At 39.9% G+C, this 17,453-nt stretch overlaps 1 protein-coding gene across 2 annotated transcripts in view; it reads left to right on the top strand.

The window, feature by feature from the left end:
• PTDSS1 (phosphatidylserine synthase 1) overlaps positions 1-17,453 on the top strand; it is a 59,532-nt gene that overhangs the window by 22,357 nt on the left and 19,722 nt on the right. For both annotated transcript variants that reach the window (XM_006916666.3, XM_006916667.3), the window contains exons 4-9: positions 2,033-2,157; positions 7,041-7,199; positions 8,959-9,110; positions 12,077-12,218; positions 14,090-14,202; positions 17,021-17,086. In XM_006916666.3, the coding sequence (XP_006916728.1) occupies positions 2,033-2,157; positions 7,041-7,199; positions 8,959-9,110; positions 12,077-12,218; positions 14,090-14,202; positions 17,021-17,086 (757 nt within the window). The remainder of the gene's footprint in view (positions 1-2,032; positions 2,158-7,040; positions 7,200-8,958; positions 9,111-12,076; positions 12,219-14,089; positions 14,203-17,020; positions 17,087-17,453) is intronic.

Genomic DNA, 17,453 nt, shown 5'->3' with positions numbered 1-17,453 from the left:
CTGCTCTGGCCCTGAGGCTGCAGGGGAGGGGCCGCGAGGAGGGAGGACAACTATAGCAAACAAAACTATTAAACAAATCAATATTCAAAAAATATCAGCTGTTGCTTCAGCGTTAGGACTTTCGCTTGCGTGTGACCCAGGCTTGAAGGCAGCATGCTTAATCAGAAACCTGCATGCAAAGAAGGCTGTGGACGTGCAAGGACAGTGAGTGGAGGCCGGGCAAAAGCATTGCTACTAAAGTGGTCCCCAGCTACAAAAAGCTTCGTGTGTTCCAGACCAGAGTGGTCAGAGCATAGCAGCTCCCCAGGGAGTACTGAGAGAACGGTCAGAGCTGGGCATAGATGAAACCTTACAGGGCTTGTGGGCCATGAGGGACTGTGGATGTGAAGGGCAGTAGGAAGCCATGGGAGGATCTTTTGAAGAGAAGTAACATTTATTTACATTTAAAAAAAAAAAGTCCCAGTTGTGTCATACATCTCATGGATTTAATATTTCTGCTCAAAGTTAGAAGTTATTTTTGGCTAGTTGGCTACATCTGAATTTTTCCTATTTCACATGGTCCATTACAGGTAATGAGCAGTTTTATCTCATACCTGAGATCTTTTTAGGATCATGGAGCCTTTTGATAATCCGACGAGAACGATAGACCCTTTCCTAGATGCACGCACACACATAGCCCATGCACACATGCTCACACACACACAATTCTGCGAATTATATTGAGCTTCATGGATCTTAAACTCTAGTTTCAGAACCCCTATTCCACAGACACTTTCCTTCTGTCTTAAAATACTTATTTTGAAAGGATTATAATAAGGTATAGCGGACCCATTTGAGGTGAAAATTTGTAAAATAGCTGGAACGTAAGTGCTAACCTGTGGAGGTCCACATATCTATGTGCCTAGAGACACGTGCTCCCTGTGCCCTGGGATGCACGACTGGGTGGCCATGCTACTCCGAGCCCTCCCCCACAGCCCTGGGGACCAGGAGCTTTCTGTTGAAAGGCCTGGCGCTATAGCCATTACAGGGGATTTTGTTCCAGCAACAGATGTTCTCTCCTCTGGAGTGGTTCATTGCAGATTAGTGCTGAGCCAAGTTTAGATAGGATACTGTGATCCAAGGTCATTTGTGTCACAGTGTCTAGATATCTTACATTAACATTTTAATTCTAGCAGGTTCAACAGAAAGAGAAGTGACAAAGCCACTGGTGGATGATTTTCAAATCTTTCCAAAACGTATTTATAGGCTTTTTGCCTTCTTGAAGTAGATTAACTTTATTTTTAAATGACATAGGATGATTATTAGGATACCAGTTATGATGATATGATATGATGTGCTGTGATAGTAACATAATGCCTGCAAGGGCTAACATGGGGTGTAAGATTCAGATGAGTGGCCCTCGGCTACCTCTCACACTTAACACCTGCCACTACTAAAGCGCCCCACAGACGGCTGTCCACACCCAGCCTTGCCCACATCTCTTCGCTCTACACAGCAATCAAAGCCAGTTCTATAAAATGTTACCTAGATCATCTTATTTCCCCATTTAAAACCTATCAAGTATTTAAAACCCATCAAGTGTTTCTTGTTTCACTTAAGATAAAATCTGAAATCTTTGCCATGGCCCCCAAGCCCTGACTGTCACTTCAAGCCCTGACTGTTACTTCCTTCTTTCTGCTGGCACCCCACCACGTGTTCCAGACATTTCTCCTTCCAGGGACCTACTTGCACACCTTTCTCTGCCTGAATCCATCCCTGTACTTCCACCCACACCCTCTGTCTGCTGGTCCTTCACTTCTCACCTTAAGCATCATTTTCTCATCAAGTATTACCCTCAATCTGTATTAGGACTGTGAATCAGACTTTCATCAAAGCAGACACCAGATTGTAATGGGAGGTTGGGGGGACTGTGTCTCAACACGCTGTGTTGTATCAGTGTCTGCTTTGGCTGTAAGTGATTGGGGTCTAATGTGTGTTGTGCAACTGACACCAGACCTTTCCTCAGTGTGAGATTGTCTTTTGTTTCCCTCAGGACTCAGCGTGCTCTACTTCCTGTTCCTGGTCTTCCTCCTCTTCCTGAACTTTGAGCAAGTGAAATCCATAATGTACTGGCTAGATCCAAATCTTCGATATGCCACAAGGGAAGCAGATGTCATGGTATGTACTTGTTGGTGGTCTCAGAGAAATTGGTGGGCTCCTGGGTATAGTAGGTAGTTGGCTATACATCCTAAATTGTTCTTTCGCCACATTTCCTGTGTAGATATCTAAAAACTAGGTCTCCAGGCAGGTTGGTGAGGTGTGCGGTTTCTCCGAGTGATACGGTCAGGGACATGAAAATCTCTCCTGGAGCAAAGGGGGATGATAGGAAGAATGTGGACATTATCGTCAGACAGCCTCGGGTGTGAATTCTACCTCTGTCACTTGTTAGCTGTAGGACTTTGGGCAACGCACTTCTTAGCCTGTTCCCTTTCTAATAAAGTGAAATAATAATATTTATTTTGAGTTTATGGTGAAGTAAATGAAGTAACATCATCTGCGAGGCCTAGCACGGTGCCTCGCACACACCGGATTCTCAAGGATGGTGGCGGCTGCTCCATCAGTGTCCCCCTCAGCGCCTCTGCTCCCCACTCTGGCCCCGATGCCGTGACCCTTCCCACCCGTTTGCCATGAAGGGCCTGTTGTAATGATTTAGGCCACTGTATTATTTTTATTAAACCACAAAAAAATTTTTTTTTGGCTGAAACTACTCTATACTTTGGCTTTTTGTGAAGAGACTTATTTTATACTTTAATGCTGTTCCCACACCCCTCCTGCTTTTTAATGCCTAGCCTTTGGTACAAATTGAAGAAGAAAAAGCTAGTGATTATCAGAAAAGGAGAGCAGGCATCTGGACCACAGACAGGCCCTTGTTTAACAAGCGAGAAACAGTGGGAAGGTGCTTAATAAAAAGTCCGAGACATAATCCTGCTACCATTGTTGTTTCCAGATTTTATCTTTAACTTTTATAAAGGACACACTAAAGACAAAAGAATGCTAAAAATTACTTAAAAGTCTCAGGGAGAACAGTCTGTTGGGGTTTCTTACTCTAAGGAAGTGGATGGCACAGGGTGACTCACAGCTTTTAATGATGACGATAACGATTATGACAGTTATGGTGAGGACGATAGCGGTGACTGATTGATTGCGGGTTGTCTATTCTGCCAAGCACTGTGCTGGGCACTTTGTATTGAGTCTGTGTAAGCCTCACACATGCATGTCAGGCAGCAATATCCCCACCTCACTGAAGAGGAAATAGAAGCTTAAAATGGATAAGTATCTCACTCAAAGCACAGGCTGGCGAAACCTGTCCTTTCTCTCTAGACTGGTCTTCAAGTATATAATTCATGTATATGGTTATGATAATAATAAGTGCTTTGACACTTAAGTCTGTGAAATAGAGATTAGGAGAAAGATATCTCAGATAAGATATCTTCCCCCACAATTTTCTTGGGCTTTTGAAGTAAACTGATTTGTAGGTGCATTCCCAGATGAGTCTATGTCTAGCCCATTCTCTCAGTGAGATGGGGAGGTTAAATCTAGTAACACTTTTGCCGTCTAGCTTCCTTAGGAATTTGACATCACAAGGACATGCATTTGTCACAATGACAGTCCCAAAAGAGCTGAAGCTGGCTTTTGAAATCTAGTTTTCAAGTTTTGGCCAATTGTTTCCTGCCAAAAGCATGAGGCTATTTTCAGCTTTTAGAGTCCAGCTGGTGCTAGAACACCTCGGTCTTCGTCTCTAATCCCCAATCACTTCTACTTCCTTGAAGAAGTCTCCCACAGTTCTAAGGACCTGTTCATTGATGGCTCTTGAAAAACACCTTCCCTTTGATACAGTTGTGGTAAGGAGAAGCACATTTGTGCAAGACCGAAAGTTCCCCGCTTCCCAAGGTCATCTGCTCTCCCCATTTCTTCAGTGCTGCCACCTACTCCAAATCTTGATAGGCTCAAGTCCCTGCCTGGTACCACACACTGAAAGTCAGTCTCCCTTTTCCCTTAGAATTAATATTGTACAACAGGATTAGGGGTCGTCGAAATCTAATTAGAGGCAGTTTTGTGTGTGTGTGTAATTGGGAAGTTTGCTACTTTTCTAAATAGTAATTCTATTCAAAAATATGTATTCTAAGCTTCAGACAAGCCTTCAGAGCACATCTCATTTGTAAATTGGGTTGTCTGAAGCGGCGGTCTTCCGTTTAGTAAATACGTACGAGCCTTTCCTGTGTGTTGGACACCACGCTGGTGGCAGGCAATGCGGGACAGGGTGGCTCCCTGCCCTCTTGGAGCTCGGAGTCTATTAGAGGCAAATGAAACAAATAATTGTTGGCTCTTTTTTTTTTTATACTCAAGACAACTTCAATAATTTTTAAAAATTTTATCAACACACATCCAGTCTTGTTGCGTTTTTACCCCCCACACCTTGGATTATTTTGCAGCAGTCCTCAGACACTGTATCTAATGTACAGGGACTGCTTTTTAAAATATAACCACAATGCCATTTTTAGTTGCTTCACAGTTAACAGTATACAGTCAGTGTTCGCCTTTCCCCAGTCACCTCTTAGGTTTCTTACAGTTGATTTGTTCAAATAGGATCCAGACAATGTCCAAACATTGCATTTGCTACAGCTCTTAAATCTCTTTTAATCTGTAGTCCCTCCTCACCTCTTTTTACCTTGAAATTTATTTGTCAAAGTAACCATATTGTCTTTTCTATAGTTTCTCATGTCTGGATTTTGCTGCTTGCATTTTCATAGTGTCATTTACAGTATCTCTCTGTGCCCCATATTTCCTGTAAACTGGATGTTAGATGTCGAAGCTGAGTCCAGATTCCAGTTCAGTTCTCTGTCCTACAGTGGGACAGCTTCATAGGTGGTACTGTGTGTCACACTGGGAAGCACATGATGTCTGATTGGCTCTTCTTTTATAACATTAAGATTGATCATAGGGTGTCAGGAGGTCAACAGCAGTTTTATGATATGCCATCAATAAATTATAGATGTGGCTTTTGGGAGGGGAAGAAAAAAACTTATATTAAATGCACCAAACATTGTAATATATTGAAATTTTCACCCCAGTTCTTTAACTAGAGTGTGTAAATGATGAACCAAGAAAGCATAGTGATTACAGACGTGTGCACTGCAATAAAGGGAAAGAAATGGGTGCTATTGGAATTTACAAAAGGGACCTAATCTAGTCTGGGAAATCATGGCAGGCTTCCATAAAGAGCTGATGTTTAAGCTGACAACCAAAATGTGAATGGGAGTTGGCCAAGCAAAGTGGGGGGAGGGGGTGGGGCCATTTTCAGGAAGGGGGAACAGCCTGTGAGAAGGCCCTGACTTGGGAAGTCTGGGATCAGCCAAGAGCTGAAGAAGAATAGAAGGGAGGAGTGGGTGGTACCTGAGGCTGGGGAGACAGATGAAGAAGAGTTAGGATGTTATTCTGAATGTAACAAAACACCATGGACAGTTTATGAGCAGATCAGTTGCCTGTTAGAGGATCAATTATAATAATACCCCCATCTCCAGTCAAGTTTGGAAACAAAAGAAGAGTGTAGAATATCAGCTAATTTCTTCCTGGTGAAAGCTCCGTGGAGCAGATGGCTTTAGACCTGGGCCATGTGGCCTTGCTAACACAGCCTCTCTCACCCCTGAATCAGGCTTCCTGCTTGTCCCATTGGACGGCCACAAGCTTCTTCCCAAAAGGAGGGAGAAGACGAGAACTCTCTGTGCCATCTGTAGGCAAATAATTTCCAAAGACATTGGAATCTATATGTTCTTTATTCTTCCAAGGTCACCATTGGAAATGAGAGAGTGAGTGGGAGAGTGGGGAAGGAGGCCTAGAATGGGTAGAAATGGAGATTCTTCTACACTGGAAAGGATGCCTTACCCAGCCACCCACCCCCACAAACACAGACACAAACACACACACACCAAAATGATCTGATCCATTATCGAGAAATTATTCTGTTTGTAGAGAATAGATTACAGAAAGCAAAAGTGAATACAGAGAGACCAGTTAAAAATCTCTATAGTTTTAAGCTGGAGGTGGGTACTCAGATGCTTATTAGAGTGTCATCTATAGTTTTTAAATACCTGAAACATTTCATAATTTAAAAAAGCTAATGTGGACATCTAAGCAAGGAATAATCGTGTTGGTGAAATGGAGGAAAGAAATACTTGGGGAGGTGCAATGAATAGGACTCGGTATTAGGTTAAGGTTGGGCAGCGATGGAGAGGATGGGGTCACAGAGGTCAGTTCTCAGACCACTTGGGAGGCGGGCAGGATGCGCCCTCACCTCCGTTAAGTAATGTCAACTTAAAATTACTTATGGATATATTAAAAACAAAAATATATTAGAAAAGGAACCAAAATTCTTTTAATATTTATGTAATATGTAGTATATTTTGGAATGGGAGTTAATCTGTTTTTTTCCAATTTCCGAAGTTAGACGATTCAGCTTTTCTTCTTTTTCTAACATAAGCGTTTAAGGCTTTACGTTTCCCTCTAAGTTCTGCTGAACTACATCCCATCATTTTTGATATATGATATTTTCATTATCATTTAATACTAAATATATTTTAAATTTCTATTATGATTTCTTCCTTAATCCGTTATATTTGGAGATGTGTTTCTATATTTTCAAACCCATTGGAATTCTGTATATTCTTTATTTAATGCTATTTTAGTTACGTTTTTGTTACTGGCCTTAACAAAGTTGCCCTATGGTCAGGCGACATAGGCTATGTGGTACCACTTCTTTAAGATGTGTTAAGCCTTTGTAAAATTATTTTGCTTCTCATTTTAACCCAGCTTTTGCAATTCAGAGCAAAGCAATTCTAATTTATAAACTCTAGTGCTTGTCCATTTTTCCTCAAGAATCTTCAGTTATTAAAACTTTTTTTATTGGGCAGTTGTCGAAGTCATGTCAGTTCCTATTATCAGAATCCTGGAAGGAAGTTGATTTTTATAGTATTGCTAATTATTTCCTTTTTTATTTTAAACAGGAGTATGCTGTGAACTGCCATGTTATCACCTGGGAGAGGATTATCAGCCATTTTGATATATTTGCATTTGGACATTTCTGGGGCTGGGCCATGAAGGCCTTATTGATCCGTAGTTATGGCCTCTGCTGGACCATCAGTATTACCTGGGAGCTAACTGAGGTAAGAAGACCAGGGGTCCGCAAGCCCTGGACTGTGGACTGGTACTGGTCCATGGCCCGTTAGGAACTGGGCTGCACAGCAGGAGATGAGCAGTGGGCCAGCGAGCAAAGCTTCATCTGTATTTGCAGCCACTCCCCAGCACTAGCATCACCATCTCAGCTTCACCTCAGATCGTCAGGCATTAGATTCTCTTAGGGGCACCAGTCTCTGGTGCCAAAAAGGTTGGGGACCGCTGATCTACACCCTACAGTGCGGATGGTTTTTATGTAGGAAGAAGGTAGTCTGCCAGTTAACAATCAAGCAGTCCATTCTCCAGCCCCTATGATATAAAAATATTTAAACCACCCCCTAGGAATATTTTACAGCTTTGTGAGAAAAAAAAAATAACTCCTTGTTAACTTGAAGCCTGCTTCAATCTCACAAATCTTAAAGAGAAACAAATGAAATAAAGCTAAAGAATGAAGTTGAAATCCCAAGTGAGACAAATAAAGGGTAATGAGATCTGCTTAGAAGTAAATCAGTAGTTTACCTACTAACTAGTTTCCAGTTTGAGATAAATAGGATTGTTGTGATAATTATAATTAATATCATGTGTCCATGATATTTTATAGCTGAAAAATGGATTCCAGATATAGCTCTAATAAGTATCTCAGTAATTGAAAGTATTATCTCATTTAATGAATGAAAGATACATTCTTGACAAACTATTAGCAAAATGAAATTTCAGGAACTAATTCATTTATTGATCAGTTACTGTTCATTCCCAAGGAACAAAATTTGGCCATGGGCACAGTATATTTCTCGATGCCAGTCATTATCCTGACCCTAATTTAGAAGCCTGCCAGTTTGATAGGGCTTCTATTAATGTGCCTCTCACAGCCCTAGAGGTTAGAAATCCAAATTCAGGGTATCAGCAGGGTTGATTCCTTCTGACAGCTATGAGGGAGTCTGTTCCAGGCTTCTCTTTTCAGCTTCTCAAGGTTCTCTGGCAGTCTTTGGCATTTCTTGGCTTGTAGATGCATCACCCCAGTCTCTGCCTTTATCTTCATGTGGTGTTCTCCTTGTATGTGTTCACATGTTCTTTTTAATGCCACCAGTCATATTGGATTCGGGGCCCACCCTACTCCAGTTTGACCTCTTATCCAATTATATGTGCAATGATTCTCTTTCCAAATAAGGTCATATTATGAGGTACTGAAGATGAGGACTTAAACATATAAATTTTGAGGTGACACAGTTCAGTCCATAACAGTGCCCAACACTGTATATATCATCCTAAATTACCATAAATCAGAACAGGTAGAATATGTTCCCCACATACGCGTGAGGGAACCAGAGCTCAGAAGCTTCTTGATTAGGTGAGCCAGGATTGGATTCCGGATGCACCCCATGTTCTTGCGCCCCTCTGTGACTTCCAGGCATCTTCATAACCTGGCTGCAGTGTGACCTCATACAAGGTCCTTGTCTTATTGTCATTAGCCAATGAAAGTCATTAGTAGTAGTATTTAAAGAGAGGCCATCATTTTTTTGAAGCCCTATGTCAGAAGAAGAGCTGTTTGGATTAGTACTATTTGCAAACCATCCACAATATAAAAAAACAAGAACCAGATTGCAGACCCTGCTTTTTTTCCCTCATACTTAGGAAAAACTGGTATGCCAACAACTTCTCCTAAAACAATGTGTTATTAAAAGGAAATTTATCTTTCCATGTTGTATCCTTTTTTTTTTTTTTTAAACAATCATCTGTTGTGTTTCTCAGCTTTTCTTCATGCATCTTCTGCCCAATTTTGCCGAGTGCTGGTGGGATCAGGTCATTCTGGACATCCTGTTGTGCAACGGTGGTGGCATCTGGTTGGGCATGGTCGTTTGCCGGTTTTTAGAGATGAGGACGTACCACTGGGCGAGCTTCAAGTGAGTTGTGTTCTTTCTGGACATCAGTCACAGGTTTTCATGCTGTATATTTAACTGCTTTAGTAGCATGCAACTTCAGTACCGTCTTTGATGATAAGGAGTAAATTATACATTAGTAATTGAAACTCAGAAATGATTATAAACCTAATTTCAGGCATTCATGCAGAAAATGCTAAATCATTTAAGATGTTCTCCTTCCTTTTTATCCTACATTCAGACTCCCATCACTAGATTAATTAGTCCTCTATCCCCAGGTTAACTCCTCAAAACCTTCTCACACTATTGCTTGACTGATCTTTTTAAGAATGTTCAATTCATCATGTCATTACTCTGATGGCTTCTTCTGGTCTTTAGGACCAAGTATACATCCGCAGTCTCAGCAGGTAAGGTCCCTTTCTCCATGCCCTCTGGGGTACCCAAGGACCTGAGCCTGTGTACATACTCCTCTTTACCTGGGTTTGACCTGTGTTCCCATGTGCCAGGCTGGCTGGTCCTCTTCCTTCATGACTCAGCTTACTTGTTACCTCCTCAAGTAGTTGTCTCTGACTCTAGTTTAAGTTGCATGTTCCTCCTTTGCCTCCGTGGAGGGCAGTGCACACCTCATCATTCTTTTAGCTGCCTCTCTGAACTTGCTTCTCAATTTGACTGACAGGAACCATGCCACTGATGAAGGAAGAAAAAAACAGCGGTAGTGATAATGAAAGTAGTAGTAGTTTTTATTGTGTTTAAAACTTCCTTTATTTATATTAAAAATATGAGTATTTTCCACTGCTTAAATATTTTTCTAAAACATGATTTTAAAGGGTTTCTTTGTATCCCAACATATGGATAAACTATAACATATTTAATCAATTTCCTTTTATGATCATTTAGTTGTTTCAAAGTTTTCACTTTAGTTTTCACTAAAGGCTAGAGTGAACATCCTTGAACATCTATCTTTGTGTGTATCTAATTTTTTTTAACAAATTCTTAGAAGTAGAATATACCAATTTATATTCTCATCTGTATACACCAATGTGTGTATGTGTTCATTTCATTATATCTTTGAATTTTATTTTTAAACCTTTGTCAATTTTATTACACATAAAATTATGTGAACTTGAATTTCTAGACTTTCTATTGAATTCTTTCTTTTATTAGTGCTTTTTATAGATTAAGCATATTTACATTTTGTCATAAATGTGACTTTATATTCTATTTTGTCATTCCCTTCTAATTTTGTTTCTGGTAGGTTTGTTATATAAACTTTAAAATTTTTAAGTCTTTTGTTTAGGTAAATGTTAACTGTATTTTATTCTAGTTTAATAGTTTAGTCTTTTTATTAAAAGTAACTTATTTAATCTAAAATTTATTTTGATATATGATGTGAGGGGGAGATTTCACAATATTTTTACAATTGATTAACCAGTTTTCTCCATCCCTTTTATTAATAATTCTTTCCTTGGCCAATTACTTGAAAGCATGTTTTTCAATATATTTAAGGCAGTATATAATGCAACAAAAACTGTGGCTGTGTTGGATATTGCTCTAAGCAAGCTCTATGCACAGTATCTTGTTTGAGCCATGTGATCCGTCCTAGGGGTGGATACTTTTATTCTCTTCATTTTAGGGATGATGATACTGAGACTTAGGTTTAATAATTTGCCCTGGGACACACAGCTAGCAAGCAATTAAGTCCGAATTTGTGTGAGAGACTATCTGGCTCCTTAAACACAGCCATGATGCTTCCCTATACTTTCATATATTTATGCTTCACATTCAACTTGAGAATTATTTTGTCAAGTTACCCAAACACAAACCAAATTAATAAACAGAAAATTACATTGGTGTTTTTTTTTAAGTTGCATTAAATGTACAAACGACTATAGATTAACTTAGGTCGAATCAACCTCTTAAGTATTCCAATTCTCAATCTGTATTTCTCTATTCTCATCTTTCTCTACCTCTTTCCACGAAGCTTTGCCATTTTTTAGAATACAGGTCCTTCATAGTTCTTGTTTATTTGGGGGTATCTCTATTTTTTGTTGTTGTTTTGTTTCAAATATGCTTGCTGTTGGATTTTCTCATGTTGTACTTGATGGGTAGGCGAGTGAATGCAGGAACAAACCTGGTTCCCTCCCATTCCCTGCCATTTTCCCCTGAAAGAATACAAAGCCTGACTTGTTCGCACTTGCGCCTTCAGCACTTAGCATAGTGTCTGAGAACATACAGGTTCTTGATATAAGTCTTTGTTGAATTAAAGAATCTTTACTGGTTATTAAATGCTGTTTACCTTGAGTTTCGTGACAGGGCTAGAATGTGCACACGCAGCTGCGAGGCTTGCACAGTGAGCTTGCAACTACAAGTTGCTCTCTCTGAGCCTAAATGGTCTCATTTGTAATACATGTGCTGTTTGTGTTTCATGAGAGTATGAGGTTTTTAATTGAGTCATTTCTAGGATTAAAACTAAGAAAGGTTAAAAATCACTGTTCAATAATCCAAGCTGTTCACTTTTCTGAGGAATAAACAGAGTGAAGAAATGATGTGGGAGACCTCAAGAGTGTGTTCTCTATTTTATTAAAATGCTCTGACCCAGGAGGTGAACAGTGGGTGGGAATCTGATCCTTGCTGGCACCCTCCTCCTTCCTGGCCTGGTTCCAGATGGTTGTCTCTAATGCCTCTCAGCCTCTTTTGTCGCCAGTTCACAAATTAAGGCCTCTCCTGTCTCTTCAGCGACCTGACCTCTGTGCTGTGCCTGTCATCCCTGAAATTCCCCATTGAGTGGGCTACTCTCAGTGCTCCGCCTGTGAATACAGTGACCATTGTTGGAGAGATGGTTCAAATAGAAAGGAATCTTTTTGTTCCTAGCATTGGTTAGCATAGTCAATGCACAGGTTTTGTTTTGTTTTGTTTTTACCCGTCTTCGTTTTTTTCCTTCCCCTTCCTTCTCTCACTGGATTTTCACTGGAGCTGTTCCTTTCTCACAGGGACATCCACACCACTACCGGGAAGATCAAAAGGGCCGTGCTGCAGTTCACGCCTGCTAGCTGGACCTACGTTCGATGGTTTGACCCCAAATCTTCATTTCAGAGAGTGGCTGGAATTTACCTTTTCATGATCATCTGGCAGGTATTTTTTTCAGATACCAAGAATTAGGAAAAAAAATTAAAAATCATTCAGGAATTTAGAGGTAGTGCTAGTTGACATCGCTTACCAGCTAAATGCTATAGAAGGTATAATATTCTGCAGCTGACATATGAAATAATTTAACAAAGCGATGTTATTACACCTAAGGTCTTGCTTTGTCATGAAGGCCTTTTAAAACATGGATCTTTGAATTACAAATAAGAAACAGATTAAAATTTGGATTTGTTCAGAAGCCCATGGTCAGCATCTATTACCCAGTGAAATAGGCGCTGGATTGCTTTTTAGAATGATCATTTTCAGAACCAAAGGAACAAATGCAAGGCTTTTACTTATATTCCATATTTAACATTTGATTTTTAAAATTGTGCCTCAGCTGTTACCATTTGAGTTTTCTTGTAAAGAGCTAAATAAAGAAGCCCTTTGCTACCTGTGGGAATTGGCACTCTGGGGGATACGGATCCCACAGAGTGGTGTCAGCAGTGGAGAGAAGCTCTTGTTGCAAGCAGACCATGACTTGATTAAGGTCATTCAGATAGCCAAAGGTCTTGGAAAAGGATTGACAAACATCTCTGTTTTCTAGAGTCAGCCTTTTTTATTGATCCTCTAATCCCCAGGTTAATTGTTTCACAGCTTTGGAAGACTAGCTGAGGGAAACAGCTTTTACCAGAAAGGTCTTTCAGAATCATCAGAAATTATATTTTGAACATATTTACACAAGATACTTCCAACATAAGGGGAAAAATCAGCATGTGTCACTTTTAAGACAGACAGTCCCTGTCTACACATGGAGAATAATAATGCCCATCTCAATAAATGTAGTTTATGACTACAGAAGCATATGTGAGTAGTCACTATAGTTTGGGGAAGTCAATATGTATAAAGATAGGAGTGTAAATGGGTTGGGATGAAGTTGTACCTTATCAGGGCAGTGTCAGGGAAGGTGTAGGTTTTCTTCTATTACAGGAACTGAGGAAGAATTTGGGTTTGTTCAGGAGAGAGAGCAGTGTGCTCATAGAAGCAGCATTCCCCAGAGCACCCCTTTCCTGGGTATGAGTGTGGTACTGTGATCAGCTTTCCATATGTGGTGCTAATTAGTGGACCATTTTTTATTCTTTATCCTTGAAGTCAGCGCTTTGGGAAAAGACATGTTGTTTTATGTCACTGAAACGAACAGGCTGGTCCATATGATATGTTCCCAGAGCAGTGACCTTTCCTAGTCTCTGCCCCTTGCTTAATCTGGAGGGGAAATGTCGGATCCAGGCCCTGGGCATCGAGCATGTCCCTGCCAAAGTCTGTTTTGTGCTGCTAGGGACTCAAATGTGATGAACTGCACCTGGGTGAGACGTGGACCAGCCCTTCACACCCACTTTTAAGACCTGCCTTTGGTCGAGGCTTTGCTCAGTCCCAGGCACGTGCTAAACGAGTCCATAGTCGTCTCTCAGCGACGTGTCTCAAGCTTTCTCTGGTTATTAAAGATTGACTTTCTTACAGTGGGACTTTTAGACACAGCCTAATTTCTGTAGGCTGCATAGGTATTCCAGGGCCCATCCCTGTTTTCATGATTTCTGCTGTTTTCAAAGGATGTTTCTCCCAACTACCCCAGCAGATGAAAATCATGTGAACCAGGAAACATGACAAACCTCAGGTGCCCCCACGAGCCACAACGGCACCTTTTCCAGGACCCCTGGTTGGTTGGCACCCATATTGTCCTGGCTGTTACCAAGTTTAAACAGCAGCCCTTGAAGACCCCATGTATTTTCTGAAAACATACCAATTTTTTTTAGTTGTAGAATGTCGATTTAAGGGGACTTAGCATGAAGTATCAGGTTAACTAATGTCTCTTTCTTTTTCAGCTGACTGAGTTGAATACCTTCTTCTTGAAACATATCTTTGTGTTCCAAGCCAGTCATCCATTAAGTTGGTGTAGAATTCTCTTTATTGGTGGCATCACGGCTCCCACAGTGAGGTAATTCTATATAAGTCCGACTGTCATTTGAGCACGTTAACCTGCTTTGTATTCTCCTGTTTAGCATAAGGGAAGTCACATAAACTAACATATTTTTCATGAAAGTATCATATTAAAGAATTATACATCCATAATATAAAGAGAATGTTTTGCTCTTAGACCTCAGTAACATGGAGTGAGTAATAAATACCACACCATTATTTTCAAACCCCTTTAATAGTCTTCACCGCTGTTGTTTTTTTTCCTCTAACTTCCTACTAAAAAAAAACAAATGAGTAGCCAGTGATGTGGAGGTTTTTTTAAACGAGATTATTACAAAATAAAAATGTTTTCTTAGTGAATCTGAAGTCATAAATGATGTTATTTACAGAATGAGACTATTAGCTTTTTAAGAGCCAGTTAATTTCCTTTTTAAAATGTCCTTCCTGTAGTCCTCCAGGACAACCGAGGTAGTAAGCTTGGATGTTCACACCATTGTTCCCCTGGATTCGCGTAGGGTCCTTGAGATAAGGCATTGTTTGGAGTCAGTCCCTCACATAGACTGATCCCAGCGAACTTAAAAGCAAAACATTTTTATTCGTTTCATTTTTTTCAGTTTAGAAATGGCATTTGGGGTTTTAAACTAAATACGGAATACTGGCATTGACCAGTAGAAGCACCCAAAGATCTCTGCACAGTTGGTATAAATACAAACTAAGCAGTTAAAAGAGTTAGCTTTTCAGAAACTGTAGGGTAACTTATCATTTTTAATGTGCTTGCAAACTACACAAGTAGAGGCCTCACTTGCCAAGGAGAGTAGGTGTTTTCCTGGGTCAAACATACCCCTCATTCCTAGCCTGCATATCTGAGGATACATATAGAGAGGTAGCTATCTATATATATACTCTCTATATATCTACCCCCAAATACTGGATTGAACAAACCAAAGAAGACACAGCCGAGTCTTGTGGAGTTAGGACCAAAATTCCATTTCTTTTTATTTTGAACCAAACAGGAAAGTAATGGTCAGTAAGCCGGCAGCCCTTTGACTCTTTTACAGACCAGTGGTTTATTGAAGTCATTATCCCATAAATGCTGTTTTTTCTTGGTGGGTTGGAGCCTCTCTCCTTTAGTTAAAATTTAATTATATTTGAGACACAATTATTTTCAGGAAAGATTAGCAGCAGTTTCTTTATAAAATTAGGAGCAATCAAGAAAGTCAGTGGGAAAAGAAATCTCATAAAACAGAATAGCAAATCACATTGATTTATCATGAAATTTCAGTATTTTTAAACATTTTAAAACAAAACTGAGACTCAGAATCCAGTGTTTTGACTTTTTGAGAGCTCCTCGAAATATTTGCCAAATGCTATGGATTTTCACAATTTTTTTTTTAATTTAAAAATTAGTCACTTTTCTGTGTTTTTAACACTACTTGAGGCAGTTCCTATGTAAGAAGATGCTTTAATAAGCTAATTGGAAAGATGGAAGTGCTCTAATGGGTTTATCACAGCCATTCCAGTAAGCAAACGGCAGCTCCTAAATGAAGAGAAAGATTATAGGCTTCAGGATAAATCATACACAACACGTCTCCATTTCCTTCCCTTTTGGTTAGACTTTTACACGAATCTGCTTTGAGAAAAAGTTTCAGCAAACATTCTTTTAATCTGATAATATAAGGGGATGGATACATTCGAGGGTAAAGTAGCTGAACTGATAAAAGCAAATTAGCCAATGAAAATGAAATTAGAGGAACACTTCAATTCTTTATAGCCAGAATTCTTCACTGGGGTCTTTGGGGTGAGGAGGTGATAGTTCATGGATGAGCTTTAGATATCCGTGAATATCCTGAAATTTAATGCAAAGTTTTGTCTGCATGTTTTATATGCCTTTACCATAGTTTGCATCAAATCCTCAGTGGAGTCTTTAACCCCCAAAAGATGATGCACCCCTGGTTCAGATGCTGCTTTTGAAGGGTTGAGTTTCGGGGCGATCGTGAGACTAAGCCTGCACTGTCCTATATGGCAGCCACTCACCACATGTGGCCGTGAGTGCGGGAAATGTGGCCAGTCCATGCTGAAATGTGCTATAATGTAAAATTACATCGGATTTAAAAGACTTAGTACAATAACAATATAAAATACTTCTTTATAATGTTTTCAATATATTGGGTTAAATAACATATATTATGAAAATGATTCATCTGTTCCTTTTTACTTTTTTAACATGGCAACTGGAAAATTTTAAATTGCTTGTATTATATTTTTGTCAGATGGGTGCTGCTCTAAGCTTTTCAACTACACATCATTGCCTCTTTTTTCTAATCTTATCAGTAACATCCAAAGTCATTGATATTCAGTGACAGTGAGATGCAGACAGGGTCGGTCCCATTCCAGTTTCTGAGAGCCAAAAATGTGTGTATTTCTTGCCTGATTACAATTAGCAACCTTTTTACTATAGAGAGCCAGAGGAGACAGTTAATGACAGTGCCAATGACCCTTGGGATTCACGTCCACAGAGGGAGACTGAAGCACCCACCTGAGGTTGCTTTGACTCAAGGCTTTGGGGGTCTGTTCCTGAATTAAGAGTACCTATGTTGATAATCTGGCTGTTTAAACCATGCTCCGCTCTCTCCAGCTCAGGCCAAATGCCTAACCCCTCACAGGAATGTTACAGCAGGCCCTGGCTTTCTGGCCCAGGACTAGACCTAGACCAGGCAGCTCGAGTACGTGGAGCAAGACAGGACATTTCTTATACTCAACTCGGTGACAGCAGTTTAATTCCATGTTGACTTGTCGGTCTCCCAGCTGCTCAGTGAGTTCCGCCTTTGTCCTTTCAGGCAGTACTATGCTTACCTCACCGACACGCAGTGCAAACGCGTGGGAACCCAGTGCTGGGTGTTCGGGTGAGTACTCCGTTAACTATGGAAGTTTAAGAAACACTTACACCTCTTAAGTTTCTTTGGTTATTTCTTGACCCTGTATTAAGTGCCTTTCAGTACAATTGTCCTATGAAGTCTTGCTGATGTTTTTGTATGTCTTCCATTTTTAACATTACTTTTTCTGATTTAAGTTTAGAATAGTTAATTGGCAAATTGTAGAAAGAAGGTTTAGAAACTAATATTTTTAAGAAATAGGAAATCAAAAGATTTTTATGAAATAAATTAGAAAATGGATTATTCAAATTCTGAATTTGATGATGAGTTTGGGACATCATCTTATGATGGACTTATCCACATTTCATGTCACTTTCACATCAAAAAATCCTGCAAA

Source organism: Pteropus alecto, unplaced genomic scaffold, assembly GCF_000325575.1.
Source record: "Pteropus alecto unplaced genomic scaffold, ASM32557v1 scaffold164, whole genome shotgun sequence".
Lineage (NCBI taxonomy): Eukaryota > Metazoa > Chordata > Mammalia > Chiroptera > Pteropodidae > Pteropus > Pteropus alecto.
Note: the sequence above shows the minus strand (reverse complement) of the source record. Positions and strands in the feature narration are given on the sequence as shown.